This window comes from Mirounga angustirostris, unplaced genomic scaffold, assembly GCF_029215605.1.
Source record: "Mirounga angustirostris isolate CCGP_5_RB_7025 unplaced genomic scaffold, mMirAng1.0.hap1 SCAF_6, whole genome shotgun sequence".
NCBI classification, from domain to species: Eukaryota; Metazoa; Chordata; class Mammalia; order Carnivora; family Phocidae; genus Mirounga; species Mirounga angustirostris.
In genome coordinates, this window is record NW_026991714.1 from 144,787,520 (window position 1) to 144,806,168 (window position 18,649).

An 18,649-nucleotide genomic window follows, 5' to 3' on the forward strand; every position below is an offset into this window, starting at 1 on the left:
TCAAATAAATAAACAAAATCTTTTAAAAAATAAATAAATAAATAAATAAAACCCAGAAAGATACGACGACACCTTCGAGGTCCCGGGAAGCAACACAGCCAGAGCGGAAACCCACCTCCCCTGATTTCCCACCCGATCCACCTGTCCCAGGTACTGCTGGTCCCGGCCAATCCCTGTGGCAAGGCACCAGTTTGTAGCCAACAATGAACCTTCCCAGCCCTGCCTTTCATGCCATCACACCAAACAGCACTGAGTCAACACCTCCAAGCACAGGAAACCATTTGGTGAGACACGAGTCTTAAAAAAATAAGCTGCGTGACATTTATTTTGTCTTGTTAACATTAATATCTGTAGAAACATTTTTTATTGTCAGTATAAAAATTAACAGGATTTATTAAATACTTTCTCCAATTTGTAACAAGTAGAATCAGTGTAATCTGCATTCATGTTGCATGGCTATAACAAAGTGAGTAGGTGTTTCCAAAGCAAGACACAGTACTTTCATATAGAACGCGAAACATGGCAACATTGTGATGACGCTGGTATGAGGCCCAATCTTTTGGTGAGGTCCTGCCAGAATTAGACAGAAGCAATCCCTTAAAAAGATGGAAGTGTCTCCAAAGACTATCAGCAGAACAATTCAGTGTTTCAATTCTAAAAGCCTTCTCTAACGCCAATGAATCTGGAAGCCATTATCAAAATCCATTGAAGAGAATACAGGCTAATCTGATTAACGTGCAACTCAAGGCAGAAGGCCAGTTGCTGGGGAGGAGGACAGTCGGCTATCATCTCAACTAAGGTCCATCCTCAAGGAATGGATTAAGGCATCTTTTTAAGAGAACGGTGGTTCCATTTGTCTTGGGAAGTCCAGTTAAATGTTCCACGGGCCCAATGACAGAACTGCACAGCGAAACAAAATACTCTCTTATTAATGGGTTTGTTTCCTACTGGCATTTTTGTGGTGTAAGAACAACCATCTGACAGCAGAGCTTAAACAAATAAATCAAAACTTCATTTTCCCCAAATTAGTCATGTTCTGTAAATATTTCTCTTTTCAAAGAATCTGATAACTAGTAAAGTCCAAGCAATAGATTGACTAGTCCGATGCGCTGCCTGCAAAGAAATGCCACTTAAATTACAAAACAAAAACAAAAAAAACACAAAACTATAAATGATTAATTGTTTTGTATATTACCAATTCATTAATAAATTAATGTTATACCATTTTCCCTGAAAGCAAAAGTATTCTTCCACCTCTGCTCGGTGAAAATTAAGAAATTCTGTGTAAGAACAGCATTTAGCAAATAGCTATTACAAAAAGAGAGACCAATTTTCTAGGTGCACTGGGACATCCATTTAAAATCAATACAAAAAATAATTCCTTGTAAATATATAATATATATTTATACATAATTTGAATATATTTACATACATTCAGCACCTATATACTGCAATTGTGCTCTGTGTGTGCTGACATATATTTTCTCCAATTATTACAAAATTCACAAGGAAGGCAGAACCTAAGTTTGCCTCAAGTCCAGCTGGTCCACAGCCAGTACCCACAGTGGGTCATGGGCGCGTGGTGGCCCATGGCAGTCCATGGCCCCAGAAACATTCTTCTTCTCCAGGTGAAGATTACAAGTTTCCAACTGTATAAATTCTTTACACGTGTGCCGATTACTTTTCCAATTATTTACTCCTCTGATCCATATATACAAGCGGAGCCAACAAGCTCCTGGAGGCATGGCCTCCCTGCTCGTGTGGCTAGGTTCCTGGTGCTGTCCTGTGTGGGGACAGAAGGACAAGCTCATTCATGTTTTAACACTGCCGTTTACATGTGGATACTGAGGAAGGCAGGGTTCGTAAGGCATGGGGTCCGGAGAGAAAACAGAATCGTCTCCTGAAGAACAAGAACTCCTTGTGTCAGGATAACTAGGTGAATACTGTTCGAGAGGCTGACTGAGGTCCAAGTATTCCTGAAAGAAGGGAAGAGAGACGTTTTATTTCATCTCGGGTCAGGATAACAAGGTGAATACGGTTCGAGAGGTTGACTGAGGTCCAAGTATTCCTGAAAGAAGGGAAGAGAAGACCTTTATTTCAAATGCAGGCTCTCGAGACGCTCTATCGGAGTTGAAGATTCAGAGACCTAGCACCCCCCGCTCCCATAAAGATCTCCTCTAGACAACCCCCCCTTTATTGACTCTAGGCTGCCCTTAACCCTTCTCTTACAATCCATCATGAACAAACAAGAGGCAAGGAGGGAATGGGAAAATGCTGAGCACTCCAGTCCACTCACACAGACCCCAACAAGCGGCTTGCTACACGCCTCCTCGAGGGGAAGCACATGGTTCAAACCCGAGCCCCCGGAAAATGAAAAACACGTAATGTGTTATGGATTCCGGGGACCCCTTAAAATAGTTGAGATCATGAATATTTATTTTACGAATTACATTTTACTATTGCAGTCTCTAAGATAATTTAGGGGGAATCTGTCTCCATTCAGCGGGTAATTTCACAGATGTAATTCATTACTCTCAGAAGCTCTCCAAGTGGAAAATGTAAACAGGTTCAGAAAAGGCTCGGATGTACTCGTGTATGTTAAATCCATAATGGACTGTTAAAGAAGAGTTTGAAATTCAAAAGGGTCTCTTCTGCTCCCTACAGCCTCTGTTGGGGTTGCTATGGAAGAGAGCCCCCTGGATGACCCAGGATAACATTTCCTCCAACTTATGGCAGGGTGAGAGCCCACTGCCTGGTCTTGTGTGGCCCATGAGCAAAAACGTGTTTTGAAACATGAGCTAAAATGTTTTAACATTTTTCAGGGGGGGGGGGGAATCAAAAGAAGAGTAATATCTCATGGCATTAAAATGACATAAAAGGACATAAAAGTCATACAAAATTTAAATGCTAGGGTCCATCAAGTTTTACCCAGAACATAGACACACTCATTGACATATTGTCCGTAACTGTTTTCTCGCCTTGACGGCTAACCTGAATAGTTCGGCTCCCAGAGATAAAAAATGTTTACTATCTGGCCCTTTACGGAAGAGGTTCGCAGACCCTTGCTCGGAAACTCTGGCAAGATTTCTAAACCGAGGAACTTCTGGGTCTCACTCAGAAAAGAGCCTGCAGAATGTTGGGAACTCTACATTTTAAAAAGAACCCCCCCCCCAAAAAAATTGGAAAAAAACAACAACAACACTATAATTCATCACCAGGTTTGGCAAGGGAAAGAGTCCCCATCCAAGAATGGGGGATGTGTCAGTTCCAACAACATCAGCATTAACCGCACAACTGGAAACAAACACGCCCACCACATCAAAAGAGAACTTTTTGCTTACAATGATAAAAATGAAATTTTGTCCTAAATGGAACCATTTTTCTCAAGCATATGGGAATGATTTTCAGAAGGAAAGAAACTTCGATTTTTATATCCGTTAGACAATATGGCATTCTGCTTTTTTATTTTAGGATGCTAGATGTAAATTTCAGTATGAATGGACCCACTTTAAATATAAATACATAAATAAAGACATGGACTTAGGACCAGTAAAATGGAACATTAGTGCTTTCCCAGTTTCTAAATGCAGCCATAAATGTTCAGATCTGATAGGGGGAAAAGAGGGGTACCAGTGGATTCCAAGTCTAGGGTTAAAGGAACTTACACTAGAAACAACAATTTTGGCAGGAGAAGAAAGTTGCTTTTTTTCCCCTTGAACTGTTCCTTTCCTTTCAACTTCTGAAGGTCAGCTGTATTCATTTAAATGCAATCTCTCCTTTTATCAGCTACAGTTAGACGCACAAGATAATGTTGCTGGCTTAAGGCTTCATATCACAACATTTGATTTAAAAAAAAAAAATCATTCTGAAACTATTAAATGTATTTAAAAGTACATTAAATGTATTATTTTTATTCAAGCAATTTTAACCTCTTTTTGTTGTTGTTAAGATAACTGGGTTTGAGGATTTTTTTTTTTCCTGTTTGAAGGAAGACTGCTTGCTGCACCCTCATTAAATATCTCAAATTCATTCATTAACAATTTTTTGTGGGATTCTTCTGACCTCGATGGGTTTCTCATCATTCCTGCTCAGATCAGACACTCTCTACAACCACAGAGTCCACTCTATCTGCATGCGGAAGCGAGCACTACCACAACTGAAATCACTCAGTGAGGGACAGAGGAGTGTTTCTTTCGTTGGTACAGATTATAAATATTTTAAAGAAAAATATTTTAACAAAAGGTAAAAGCTGTCACTTAAAAATCACAAGTCCCGGGGCACCTGGGTGGCTCAGTCAGTTAAGCGTCTGACTCTTTGATTTCGGCTCAGATCATGATCTCAGGGTCCTGAGATAGAGCCCCGGGTCAGGCTCTGGGCTCAGCAGGGAGTCTCTGCTGGAGATTCATTCTCTCTCCCTCCCTCTGCCCCTCCCCCAGTTCCCTCTCTCGCTCTTTCTCTCTCAAATAAATCTTTAAAAAAAAATCTCAAGTCCCTCATTATACGAAACTGTGTGTACATTCACATACACACAGATGGAGACCGCACGCCCCAGGCCATTTCCAGACAGGGTCACGGTGGCCACTGCCGTGCGTGTGAAGCTTGACTGGCAGAACCTCACTGCTTCCAGCGAAGCCCACCAGTAAGAGAACGGCAGCAGCTCCTACATTAGGAGCTGAATCCAAGCAGCACAGAAACCCAAGCTCCTCACACGCAAACCCAAATGCTGCCATTTCTCTCGCCTCCACACTGTCCAGCATACCACAACCTGGACCCACCACCCAAAGGCCACAGAGAGGAGCAGCCTCAAGTAGGGCCCTCGGTCTGGTTTCATGAGTCAGAACTCTCAAAACTGCCCATATTTTAACTCTGTCTGACCCCTGTGGAAAAATGATAATCTCTACCACAGACTCCGACAGGGGAGGTTGCATTGAAAAAGCCGCACCGGCCTCCCAAGAAAGGACCACAGGCTTCTGGAAGAGGGTGCTTACCTCATTGGTTGTGAGAGTGAGAATCCGATCCAAGTCTTCTACCAACTGTTTGAACGTCGGCCTCTGGGAGGGCACCGCGTGCCAACAGTCCCTCATCATCATGTACCTGGGGAAACGGATTTCCCGGTGAATTCATTTTATAAGTACTAGGTGCATGGCTATAAGCCAGTGTGAACAGGCACTAGGGAGATACGTCCTAAATTATGAACATGTACCAGAACTTTCCAAATTAGAAGGCAGTTATTTGCTTTCCCCCAAAATTCACTGCTTGGGTCCTCTGAAAGGCACTTTGAGCTACAAAAACATCACTTCACCCCAAACGTTTTAGGAGCGTGTCTACGCCATTAAGACTTTTTTCTACGTCTTCGCTGCTGACTTGCATCTGTGAGTGACACACGCAGACTAGCACATCTCTCTGGCACTCTGACATGCTGAAGGAAAAGCCTTCTAGGAGCAGCCCGGTCTCCAGCCTCTCCCCAGTGCCCCCCGCGCCCCCGCCCCCCACTCCTGCTCCCGACCAAAGCAGCTACACATTCTCCTCCCTGACCCTTTGGGTTTTATCTTAATGACTGCAGAGGACAAAGGTTCCTCAGTTTAAAAAAAAATGAAGTTTGAAAACCACAACTTTAAGGTAAGGTTTTTATGAATTAATCTGCCATCCCTGGGCTGCACATTAACTTCCTGATTAACTCCTGGACAGGCCTAGGGTCCCAGGCCTTATCTTGATTATGGGTTTCGACAGACCCTCTATATTAGAAAAAGCAATAGGAATGACAGGCAGCACAATAAATACCTTTATATAATATACTATAAAATGTGGCCATTCATCAGATGTCCACTGTACAGTGAAAAGCACTCATGGGATTACGGATATAAAATCCCCATGAAATGATACACAATAGACCACAGTCTCCGGGACAATCACTCTTCTTAGTTAATCCGGGGGGGGGGGGGGGGGTTGGGAAGAGAGACTCCCTTTCAAAGCACTGATTCTACTGCACAAGACGCATGTCACAAACACAACATAATTCCACTTGAAGTGTGGGGTAGGCTTTTCTCGAAACCGGCTCATGGTTTTACAGCCAGATCGGGGATTCTAAGGATGGCACCTGGACACATTCTCAATTCTCTGTGCTAAACTATGGGTAAAACAGAGGTAACCAGACACCAGTTTGCTCTGAAGACATGTGGTCAATGCCAATCTAGAAGAGCAATTTTCAGTGTTCACCCATGCCCCCTGGCCGTGCTGGGGGCAGAAGCCGTGAGGAAAGGCCGGGCAGGCCCACGGCTTTCCAGCTTGTGTATGAGAAAAGGCCAGATCTTTCTCCCCATCCGTCTAAGGAGAGACAACAGCAAAGCACAGCACGGTGGCTCAGGAAGATCGCTGCGTCTCACTCTCGAAAGTCAGAAGCCCTCAGCCAGGAAGCCTAATGCCCTGATCTAAAGCTCAGTCCATACACCTCGGGGTGATGTTCTCTCTCTTATGGCCGTCAGTGTGGCCATCCACCCCAGTCCTGGGATTGAGCCCAGAAAGCTTCAGCAGTAATTCTTCTTAGGGCCTGTATGGAAAACCCGGGGCCTTGGGAAACCCGAAATAAGTCGGGAGAAGAGTTAATGGCATGGTGGGTCTGCTGGGTATCAGGAGAGACAACGGTCCTTACAGTTCATTGGTGCAGTTTGCTGGCTTATCCATCCTGTGTCCTTCCTTAAGCAGCTTAAAAAGTTCCTCCACTGGAATCCCTGGGTAGGGTGAGCCCCCTAACGTGAAGATCTCCCACATTAACACCCCGAAGGACCACCTGCAAGGAAGAGAGAAAACAGTGTTACCAACCCACCTGAATCCCAAAAACCCAAATATGCCCAGTGAATAAAGTACACGCCCACTCACTTCTCATGTTCAAAGACAAATGGCCTGAACCCTCCGGCAGTTCATCCCACAGGCCCCTCCCTGCCCCGAAGGAGCATCCTCCCCAAATGAGGACAACCGGAGGGATGTTCCCATGGAATTTTCCATCAACAGACAACAGAGTCGGGGTGGGAAACCATCCCTCTTTTTTTCTGGTAGAGATCTGGGGTGGTTGCTTTTTCATTCTGACACTCTCAAATGAAGTTACTCGTCCTTAAATGCAGTGTTAGCAACGGGAGGATCTCAGCTCCTAAGCTGCAAAGCTCTTCATGCTGCCGTCCAGCTCTTCCAACAGCCTCTGTGCCTGACCCCCCTGGACTGTGACCCACCAGTATGGGCTGTTGACCGAATGAGGTCTGCAAGCCAATTCTGCAAGGTACACAGCTGCCCAGTGTGGCCAGTTGGAGCATCTGAGAGCACAAAAGGTTCATGACTCACTAGGGTCATGAAGGGAGTGGGCATCAGGCTGGGATGAGGATGATGGAATCCCGTGCCCCAGACGAGTTTCCTACAACAGAAACTGAAAACCTCTCTCAGGGGACCATGGGTACCTGACCTCACGGAGACCCACAGCTGGACTTTCTGAGCCTCGTTCCGGATACTCACAGTTCCTGGGATAATGGAGCCAAGACTCCTGCATTTACCTATATCACTGAGGCTCTTGACACACACCCTTCCTGACTCTCTTCGGGTTTGGGGTGAGAAATGAAACTCTCCCCAGTTTTCTGTAGGGCAAAAGTGGGAGCACAACGCAGGCAGCTGACTCCCTACAAAACTGGGACTTGTAACACCTTCCTTCTAGGACTGCTAAAGGGGCCCGGCTGCGACACCATGCCTGCCCCGGGGAGCCGCCTGGTCATGTAAATAAAAATGGCTCAACTGATTTTTTTTTTTTTTTTTTACTTTTTATTTTGGACTAATTATAGACTCATAGAAACTTGGAAAAAAACAGTACAGAGAGATGCTCTGTACCTTCCCCCGGTTTCCCGGCAGGGTAACTTCTTCCAAACTAATTTCCAACGCTAAAATTCTAAAATATCAGTTGGAGTCTGCCCCTCCAACTGGTATTTTAGAATTTTAGCGTTGGAAATTAGTATTTTCAAGTGTATCATAATGGGAATATTATATAGTTTTCACTGTTTCTGTCATGTCATCAAGGGTGCCAGGCCGAGATCGGACCTTTTCAAAGGATAAACAGAACACGCGGGCCCCGTGGAGATCACCTGAGCAGACTCTGCCCCACTCAGCCTGTCCCCCTAAGGACAAACCTGAGATGGGGGGAGTATGACAAACCACCCTCAAGTAGGAAAAGTTTCAAAATTCCTTCTTTCAGGGAGCAAAGAACATGCCAATGGCCTGGCAAATGAGACAGCAGCTTTGTAGTCGTGGATCCGTGAGTAAGTTGGGGTGGGGGGGCACTTCCGCCCTGGCGGGACGAGGTTCGAAGTTACACCTCCCGTGCACTTTGAAGCTGGGCAGATTAGTAACAGCGCATTGGTTACCAGCCTACCATAAAATCCGTCCTTTCTAAGGCCGGCTCCTGCACCTTCTATCAACGTGTGAAATACAACAGACACCAAAGAATGAGGAAAGATGAATACGTATTTTTGCAGCTCAACCCGATGGCGAAGCCAGAGAGAAGGGAGTTACTTACACGTCACTCTGGTGGGTGTACACTCGGTCAAAAAGGGCTTCTGGGGCCATCCACTTGACTGGAAGTCGCCCCTGCAAGTGTGGGGGAGAAAAGGTAAAAACCACCAGATTAAAACCAGTTTACTTTTGCTGGCTCGACAGGCTGTGCCCTATTTGGGAGCTGATACTAACGATTTTCACTGGTCAGTCATGAGAGCAGAAATAAGGTCCAGTAGGGCCTACACATAACATGTAAGATGCACAGATTGGGGCACATGAGTACAATGCCGTATCTTTGGACTCTCATCATCCTCGATCTCCCTTGAACACAGACACACCCTGACCACCTTCTAGGCAAAAATTAATCCAGAAACTCCCAAGCTCTAGTCTTGGCTAGGGAAGTTCTTGACAAAGAGCCTGATGAAGACCAGAGGCTGCTGATCATTCTATATACAAGGCTGTTTCACATTTACTAAAAGTATCTTAAATACAGCTAAAATTTGCTTATTGAGAAGTCTGTCAAGAATACAGCAAAAGAACAGAGATAAAGGGCAGAGGAATAAATGCCTACTATCTTTCATCTGGAACATTCCGTGCCACCACCATCCCTCCCTCCGTCCCTTCCACCACAGTGCTGCCATAGACTTACGTTTGTGGTCTTTTTGTAATAGTCTATATTGTTGATATCCCTGGCCAGTCCAAAGTCTGCTATTTTCATGACATTGTTTTCTGTTACCAAAACATTTCTGGCAGCTAAATCCCGATGAATACACTGAAATCAAGAAAGAACTCATTTCAAAATGTTTCAAGGATAAAGAGAAAACATACTCACTTCTTACAATGCAGACAGAAAGTACATCTTAAGTCAAAAAATGGTATTTCTTTTCTAATTAAAAATAACTAAAAAACCAAGGCCCCAATCATTTCAAAGAGCAAAGAGACACCAAGCAGCCAATTCTCTTTTACCTGCAAATGACCAACAACACTGGCGTCCTTCCTAGCAGGAGATCTGTGCTAGATTATTCCAAAATCTTTTATCTCAACACTTAACTCCCCCCCCCCCCTTTATAGCCAGACTTTCAGAAGAGCTGGTTAAACTCCCAACACCACCTCCTCCTTACTTCCTTACAATCCGCAAACATTGTTTCCATCCCTGCCCCTCCCAAAAGTATATGAGGAACCTCTTGTCAGACCCAAGTGAGCTCTTCTAATGCTTCAATGTTACCCTCTGCAGCTCTGGACTCTGTTGATTTCATGCTCCTTTTAAAAAAAACGGTCCCCACCCCCACCCCCTTGAGTTCTATCCCTTCCCTTCTCTTGGCTCACCCTCTCAATCCAGCTCCTCTCTTCCCCTGTCCCTCAAAATAGGAGAAATGTCCCATTAATTTTGTATATTTCCACATATCCCCCGGGCTTCCATTCTTAGATACACACAAAGGATTTGCAAATTCCTACCTCTCTCCTGGGACCCTCACTGTCATCTTCCACAGGTTATGGGACATTTCCACTGTGACATCCCTTTGGCTCCTCAAATTCAAGGTCTCTGCTCCCCTAATTCTTACCCTCTTGGGTCTCTCTCAGGCCAAGAAGTATACACCAGAATTCTGTGGACGCTGACTCCCACCTGCCTCTGTAATTTGTCCACCCCGCTGTGTCCCCACTACTAACCACACTTAGCCCAGGACATCACCACTGCCCACCCCCAGCCCCATGGAGAGCCACAGTGCCTGCCTAACCGGTCTCTGCGCTTCCAAACTCAGCCCCGCTGCACCTGCTACGCTCCCCACAAGTTGTGTTTCTAAGAACTGACCATGTCCTTTCCCGGCTTATATCATGACCAACGCCTGTCTGTCTAGGCCCAGAGGACACCGGCCCACACAAAATACCTGGGGGGTGGGGAAGGGTGGTGGGTGGGGGGGATGCAGACATGCTCACCAGAGGGCAGCTAATTTATAGTTCTGATACTCTTCGGTCTCAGAAAGGTCTGGTCATTGTAACTCCCATTTTTCCTTTCTACAAATGATACACTTTTGTAGAGTGTTATACTTCAATGTCACAAGATTTCATCATGACACATGGTAATGAGAATTCCCCAATCATCAGCCCCTATTTTTGGAAAAGGCAAGGTCTAAGGAAGTGAACAAATATCTCTACCAAATGCTTGGACACAGCCTCGTGGGTTAACTACTGGATGAAGGAGAGAGTCTTATCAAGCCACTTGACAAGGGTGAAATGGGGCTGGCTGTAGTTAGGGACTTCACGACACGGCCAATAAAAAGGAGCAAGCCACACTCTCTCTGAAGAATAAATTAGGAGCTACTTTTTCCAGCCCACCGCCCAACGATTCCTTGTTTTTAGACGCTTCGGTGGCCCCCTGGATGGGTGAAGACCAGGAAAGGGAGAGCAGGAAAACCCCACAAGTAGGTATGCCTGTGCCAGAATGGAAGCAGGAAATGTGAGAGCTTCCAGAAGCCGCCTGGGGATCCAGCCGGGGCGGGAGCCATGCTCCTAGTTTGGAGGCCTCTTCAAACTGAACTTCCAAGCCCTCGGCCAAACTCTCCCGGCGGCGTGCTCCCTGCCGACATGAGCTCTGTGCATTTGGCAAGCTGTGTGGTCAGAAGAATCTGGATTCCCACACGCTGGGCTCCCACCACACATGAGGGCTCAACTCAGAGATACCACGACAGTGACCTCCATCATCATCTTGGCAAGAGCCAGGATCGAGCACCAACCTCCCACATCCCACGATGCTAGCAGACACGAACGCCCACCCTCTGGGCTGAACAGTAAGAGACTTGGAACCAACACGCAAGAAAAAGAAAATAATTAACATCAAGCCAAATTCCCATCATCTGCAGAAATCAGAGCTGTTTTCCAGGGCAGAGCTGACCATTTACATAACTAGGGCCCTCAGACCATTTGGTATCCATTTCTTAAGTAAGCGGAGATCCACGGGTCACTAAGGGAAGGAAGACTAACACCCCTATGGCCCAGACGATAGAATTAAATTCCCATGGCAATCTCATGGGTATGGTTGCACCCATTTCACAGATGGGGAAGCTGGAGCCTGCTTTAAATAACAAAAACACCACCCACTCAGGTTTAACACCTTGGAGTAAGCTGAACTGGTTTTGGGATTTGGTAAAAAAGAAAAATTAGTGTACTTTGAACTAAAAACAGCAAAGCTTTCATAATTTGTATGATGTTCAAATACCCCATATTACCTTGCTGTGTTCTGTATACATCATGGTGTTTCTTTACTTGCCCCCCCCCCGAGTTCCCCACAAATACTTGCACACATGCGGGCACGCACGCACATATTTAAGCGGCTCAAGGACAGGCCCTGCGTGTTCATCTCTATATTCCCAGCACCGAGCACAGAGCCTGACCCAGTCAATGTTTACTGAGCCGAATTCATTATTGCATTCCATCAGTAATGAGCCAGAGAGCTCACTCAACAGTTCTTTAAGCGGGCCTCCAGCAAGCTCATCGCCGGCGGCTGTGAGGCGTGAGTGTGAGCAGGCCCTTGCCCTGCTTCTTCATACTCCACTGTCAGGAATAAGCCGTCCATCTTTGGAAGCAGGCTCCACTCAAGGGGACCATTCCTAAGATCCTCATCTACGGCCAGTTTCACACCTGTTCTACGTCTTCAACTGCAGGCCATCTTCTACAAAGGGCTTTGGGACCCTTCAAGGCCCTAAGGACATACAGCTCCGTCCCTTTGGGCCCACTCTGTGTCTGTGAGCAACGCCCTGACACAAGACACAAGGCATCTTATCGGTCCTCCCCACCATCCAGAGTGAGGCAGGGATTACCTGAGAGCAGGGTGGGGGAGGCTGGGGCGCAGGGTGGGGGAGTGGAGAACCAAAGGGCCAGGTCTGGGACCAGCGACTTTTCTCTGTGGACCTAGGAGTCCCCATCTTGGAAATGAGGACAATGACTCAGGCACACCTGGCTCAAAGGTGTCCTGGCACCTCCCAACGGTCCTCAGCATCCTTATCCTAAAATCGCACCTACTTCGGAAGTGTTCTGAGGTTATGGATGATACTGTATGTAAAACACTCACCCTGTGCCTGGCAGATGTTGAGCTCTCAAAAACTGGTACGGATTAATAATGGGAATTGCCCCCTTTCACAAAGTTCCCTCTTCACTATTCTCAACAGTTCCAAAAGAGGAAGGATCTCAGAGTCCTCGGGGCTAGGGAGCAATGGGGAGTCCACAGGGACTCCATAAGCCAGGTGCAAGGCATGTTCTTCTCTCCCATTCTGAGGAGAATGACACTCCGCCTTCCTGAAACCTGTCCTGTGGCCTCTGTGAACCACATCCTGCCTTTCCTCTTGCTTCTCTGTGTCCCCTCAGCCTCCACTGCCATCAGGTGCTTTGCGCCAAGCTCCAGAAATTGAGAGTTTTTTCTACTCCCCCTCTTCTCTGCCTCTCCCCGGCTAGATGACCTCCCATGCCTTGGAACTGCGCTTCCTTTGCGGCTCCCAAGGTCTTAGCCCGGCCCCCAGAGCTTCCTGCCCCGCACTGGCCCTTGAATGGCTCTCACACGTGGTCAAAGTGCATCCTGAACTGTGCACCAGAATCTCTTCCCACCACCCTCTCCCACCACCTCCCACCCCAGAGTCTTCCTCATCCTGATCAGCTGCGCTACCATCCGATCTCTCAGGCTGGAAATCACTAACTATCCCAAGAGCAAAATCTGTCCAAAATCAATCTTCTTATCCGGTGCCTTGTGGGAGCCAATAAACCCTAGCCCAAAACACCAGCACCAAGCTTGCCGAGCAGCACAAGACCGAGTGAGCTTTGTGGCACAAACCTGACCCCGTTACCCCCACCTCGGTGGCCTGCCACAGGCCGAGAGCGCAGCCTACAGCGCAGTCTGGAGGCCTGGCCTGGGTCCATGAGGCCCCAAATGAGCTCAGCCACATCTCGTACCCTGCTCTCCGCACCCTGTGTCCCTCCTCAGAAGCTGCACACAACTGTCCCCCGGGGGGGTGCTCACCAGCCACCTTTCCCCCTGAATCCCCCACTGACCTCCCACAATTTGTTTCCTGCACAGCACGCCTCTCACACCTCTCACCCTTTCCCATCTTTATTTTTATTCCCACGCTTATCGTTGATCTCTCCTGCTGTCACCCGAGGTTCCTGCTCCAAGAGGTCCAAGGACTCCGTCCACTGCAGCCACCCGCTACGGGAGCCTGACCTGGGGCACGAAGCACCGGAGTCGGGAGCGCTCCGGAATATTCGCTTGAAGGATTAATAAAATGACCAAGCCGGCCTTCCTACTGCTTCTGTATTAACAGCAGAGCCCTGCTGCGTCCAAAAAACACTTCCCCCCCCCACACGGGGAAGGGTACAGAGGGGCCGGGCCCTGGGGGGTGGCCAGCCCTCCCCCTGCCCCAGCCCTGGGGACCCCCTCAGGCAGCTTGCAGGCAGGCCATGCTCCCTAGGGTTTAGGGAAAGCTACAGCAAAGGTGAAACAGAACAGTGATGGTCCGTGTGTGCTGGGATCGCCCGTCATGCCGGCTCTCTCTTCACACACAATCTCCAGCCCAAAACACATACTTTGTACGCCTGAACCATTTAAAAGTGATTGCACACCTCACACCTAAACACGTGAGCAAACATCTCCTACCTTAACACAGGACCGCTATCACCACCCCCAGATTTAGTATCGATCCAATCATATCATCTAATGTAGACCCGATTCAAGTTTCAGTTGTTCCTAAATGTTCTTTATAAAAGCTGCACCCCCCCCAACCCTGAACAAGGCCCAGTCCAGGGTCACGCATGCACACAGGGTTTTCCACCTGTCTCTTAAGCCTCCCTTAATCTGGAACTGTCTCCCCAGTGGTTTTTGTCTCTCGTGACGCGGACATTTTGAAGCGATGTCTTGTCAAATGTCCCACATTCTGGATCTGATCCATTTCCTCACGTCAGAGACCTTTTCAGCTGGCCTGTATTCCTGCACATGTACACAATGTCAGGCACAAAACTGCTTCCTAAAATCTACAGGTTAAGAGCTTTTACGGGAAAAAAAGAACCTGAAAAAGTCTTCAACTCTGGCCTCTCTTGAAAATAAAAACCAAACAAAAAGGAAAATAAAAAGCAGACCAAAAAACAGAATGTGTGGGAGCTCTGGCCATGTTCCAACACGGCCACAGAAGCAGGAGCTGAGCGGCAGCCCCCCCCACAGCCCTGATGCCCTGTGGTCGGATCCCTTACTCCTGTGACTGGGCAGAGCCATGACCCAGCCTGGAGCCTGGGCTCCCCCGTGACAAGGGGTCCACGCCCACAAGAGAATCTCACTTCTCTGGGGACCCAAAGATCGGCACCAAGCTCCACTGCAGTAGAACGGACCCCACCTCTGCCTAAGGAGGAAGTTCTGCAACCCCCGCCCCCGAAGTGTGAGCTAAGGCAGGGTGTCTTGGGTCATCCGAAACGCCCCAGAGGACATCGGGGCACCTGCCTAACTGCTTTCAGAATAACTCAGATGTTTAAAGTTCCATTGCAAGCGGCATGCTTGGAATGCAGACGGTTCACCTCAGGGGACCTGGCCAACTTCGAGCCAGAGGGTCACCCCGCTAAATGAGACAAAATAAACCCAGATGATACCCAGGACTCAGTGTTACTAAAATACCACTTTGCTTGATCTTTATTCGTAGAATATTGAAGGCCCTTTCAAGCTTAAAACCATAAACACAACATCCAAGTCTATGTCCAAAAACGCATCCCAAAACAAATAAAGCCCCCAAAACTCATCAGAATTAAACACAGCACCCCCTAACCTAGCTGTTCCCTACTGAGAGCAGAATCCCAGGAGAAGAGACAGCTTTTCTGCTCATCTCCACGGTGTCACGACAGGCTTCTCTGGCTTTTAAAGAGTTCACCAAACCCCCATGTGAGTAACGCAATAAATATTTTCCAGGTTGTACAAGACATGCAAGGGCTTGATTTAGCAAATGAGCTCGTCCAAATTGCCTGTTTTCTTCACAGATCTTTTTAACTGGAGTCCACCCAACTGAGGAGAATGTGAAGGACTCACTTTCTGGGAAGCCAAGTACTCCATGCCTCTCGCCAGTTGGTAGGTGCAGGACACCAAGTCCTTGAAGGTCATCTGCTCCTCGGGAACTCGGTTAATGTCATAGGAGTACTCCATCCCGGGCGGCCTGCGGGCTCGGAGGTACTCGCGGAGGTTGCCTTTGGAAGCATACTCGACGATGACGTAGAGAGGCCCTGTGGATGGAGAGGGCAAGCTCGCTGAGAAGACGCACCCAGATCCGCGCCGGGGAAGCTCAGCCACGTTTTGTTTCTTACAACCCACTACTTTTTCTTTCTTTCTTTTTTTTTTAATTGAAACATAAAGAAAAGCGCACACAAAAATAGAACACCTACATTCTCATCTCCCCCAAAATGATCATCGACACTTGGGTCAAGACAGCCTCAAAAGTCTTAGAGGAATAGACAGAGATGCAGTGAGTGTCCTTCCCCTGTCATTTCCAGGCTCCCCTGTGCCCTCCTGCAGAGCAATGCTTACTATAAATTTTGCCTTTTCCAGTTCATTTTAACCATTTTACATACATATATTTATCAATGAACATTATTATTTGTGATCGCATATATGAATAATAAAGCTACAGCTTTGCAACATTTTCCCCCTACACGTTATCGTCCTGGAACCCAGTCGGGCTGATAAAAATAAATCTAGATCATTCCTTTTAACAGCTACCTATGTTCCATCATGTAAACATGCCACATTTTATTTACTCATTTGCCTATGCTTATGGGCATTTACATCGCTTGCAGGTTTGGCCTGTAACAAACTGTGCACGGCGAACATTCCTGTGTATGTCTCCTTCCACACACGTGCAATCCTTTCTCCATGGCATAGACCAGAGGCTGGCAAACTACAGCCTGCAGGCCAAATCCTGCCCACTGCCTGTTTTTGTAATTAAACTGCACTGGCACACAGCCAGGCCCGTTCATTTCTGTATTGTCTGTGGCTGCTTTCTCGCTCCAATGGCAAAGATGACTAGTTGCCACAAAGACCCTAAAGGCCACAAGACCAAAACTACTGACAATCACCCTTCACAGAAAGTCTCCCGACTCCTGGTAGAGGCCTCAAGGAGAAATGGCTGAGGCAAAGACAGGCTTCTTCAAGTTTATTAATTATCATCAAACTGATTCCCGAAGTGTCAGTTAGCTCTCCAATGAGAGAAGTCAATGCTCCCTCTCCCCCAAGGAAGATAACATGTCCCTTCATTCTACTCTCTCCCTCCCCTGCACTATTCTTGGGAGCTCAGCCATTGCTGTCCATAGCAAGACATGGCTTCTTCAATCCCCATTTTAAGGGATCTGTCAACCATAACATAGGGTCTTTTTTTTTTCTTTAAGATTTTATTTATTTGAGAGAGAGGGAGAAAGAGCATGAGCAGAAGGAGAAACAGAGGGAGAGGGACAAGTAGACTCCCCACCGAGCAGGGAGCCCGATGCAGGGCTCGATCCCAGGACCCCGGGATCATGACCTGAGCCGAAGGCAGATACTTAACGGACTGAGCCACCCAGGCGTCCCCCATAGGGTCTTATTTTGAGAAATCCCTCTTAGCACTACAAAAACAAAAACATAAGGAGACTGTCTTTTCTAAACACCCTCCAGGTTATGCCCTAAAAACAGCAGGACTCTAGAAGGCCCTCCCATCCAAAGCCACCCAACGCCTACCTTTCCCCAATCCCCCAGTACGGTCACAAAGTCCCCTTTGTGTTCATGGCCAGGAACATCTTCCTAAGGGGATTTTAAAGAGAACTTTAAACATGCACTTGACGTGCCCTAGGAGCAAGATCCAAAAGTCCAACCGTTTCTAAAATGATGTTAACATTCAAGTGTAAATTATTTGGATGAAAGCATTTTTTCCTCCTACTCACCATCCTGAGTACAGGCTCCAAGGAGATTTATGATATTTTTGTGTTTTCCAATCATCTTCATCATCTCCATCTCTGACACTAGATCAGAAAGATCCTTCTCTGTGGCATCATCTACAAACATTAGGTAAATTAAAAACCATTTAGTTTTCTCTAACCCATCGACAGCCGCTGCTAGTTGCCAAAAACTTGGTGGAAACAGCATGAAATTGAATTTTAGAACCAGAAAACACTTTCCAAATCACCTCCCTCATTTTATTGGTAAGGGGGCAAAGGCCCAGACGGGGAACTGCCCTGATCCGTGTCAAACAGCTAATTTGGGGTCAATGTGGTCAAAAGTCAGGACGAGAATATAGGTCTCGGATGCTGAGGCCAATTCTTTTCTAGCAACCCTCACGACTGTGGGGGTGTTTAACTTTATCGTGAAGTCAGTCCATCCTCTGACAGATCTATGGTGCCTCCAAAAAACCGTATCAGACTTCAAGGTGCCTGAAAGCAACCGTGAGTACAACAGAAAGGAAGAGGAGGGGGAGATGGGGCATCTCAATTCACTACAGACTTTCTCCAGACCAAATGCCGCTAACCTGAGCCCTTACAGAAGTCACAGACAGGTTCAGGGGGCACCTCGTAAGTGTTTACAAAAGTGTGTGTGTGTGCACATGCATTTTGAGTGGGCAAAGGTTCATGCCTTCGACTGTGGGCTTCTCCAAGGGGGGCTGTGATTCCCAACCTAAAAAAAATAAAAGTTTTATAAATGTCTGCTCTCTAATTTCAAGAAAAACCGCTTAGGTCCCACATTCATGGGCTCATAGCTTCGGCAAGATGGCAAGACTCTTCCCCACGTGCCTCCCTTTGAGATAATTCGATACGGAAAACTGCATTTACTAAAAAAATGAAATAAGGAAATGCATAGGAGCCACATGGCAAAAAGCTTTTTAACTTCACAAGCGAAAGAGCAATGTAATTGGCTGGAAGGTAAGATGCACACAGAGCCCAGGGAGGGCTGTCCTTCTGCGGTGAGCCATTCACTGGCTATAAAAATCGCCAGGACCCCACAGGGCTCCGGGGCTGATGTCCTTCTCCATCCTGAAAGGGAAGGCCAGTCTGAGTATATCCAGAGAAATAAATGCCCAGACCTCCAATTCTGAGCTCCAAAAACCAAACAAGAAGTTCTTGCCAAAAGAGGCTGGAAGCCTGGGCC

At 47.0% G+C, this 18,649-nt stretch overlaps 1 protein-coding gene across 8 annotated transcripts in view; it reads right to left on the reverse strand.

Annotated features, from left to right (window-relative positions):
* Positions 1-330: 330 nt before the first annotated feature.
* Positions 331-18,649, reverse strand: part of FGFR2 (fibroblast growth factor receptor 2) — a 101,332-nt gene continuing 83,013 nt past the window's right edge. For 6 of the 8 annotated variants that reach the window (XM_064595350.1, XM_064595348.1, XM_064595347.1 and 3 more), the window contains 7 exons: positions 17,452-17,562; positions 15,575-15,765; positions 9,176-9,298; positions 8,549-8,619; positions 6,650-6,787; positions 4,989-5,094; positions 331-1,976 (listed from right to left, as the gene is read on the reverse strand). In XM_064595350.1, coding sequence (XP_064451420.1) covers positions 1,812-1,976; positions 4,989-5,094; positions 6,650-6,787; positions 8,549-8,619; positions 9,176-9,298; positions 15,575-15,765; positions 17,452-17,562 — 905 coding nt within the window. In that variant the 3' untranslated portion in view covers positions 331-1,811. Of the gene's footprint in view, positions 2,069-4,988; positions 5,095-6,649; positions 6,788-8,548; positions 8,620-9,175; positions 9,299-15,574; positions 15,766-17,451; positions 17,563-18,649 lie in introns of all 8 variants that reach the window. The other 2 variants (XM_064595346.1, XM_064595345.1) reach the window with 1 other exon arrangement.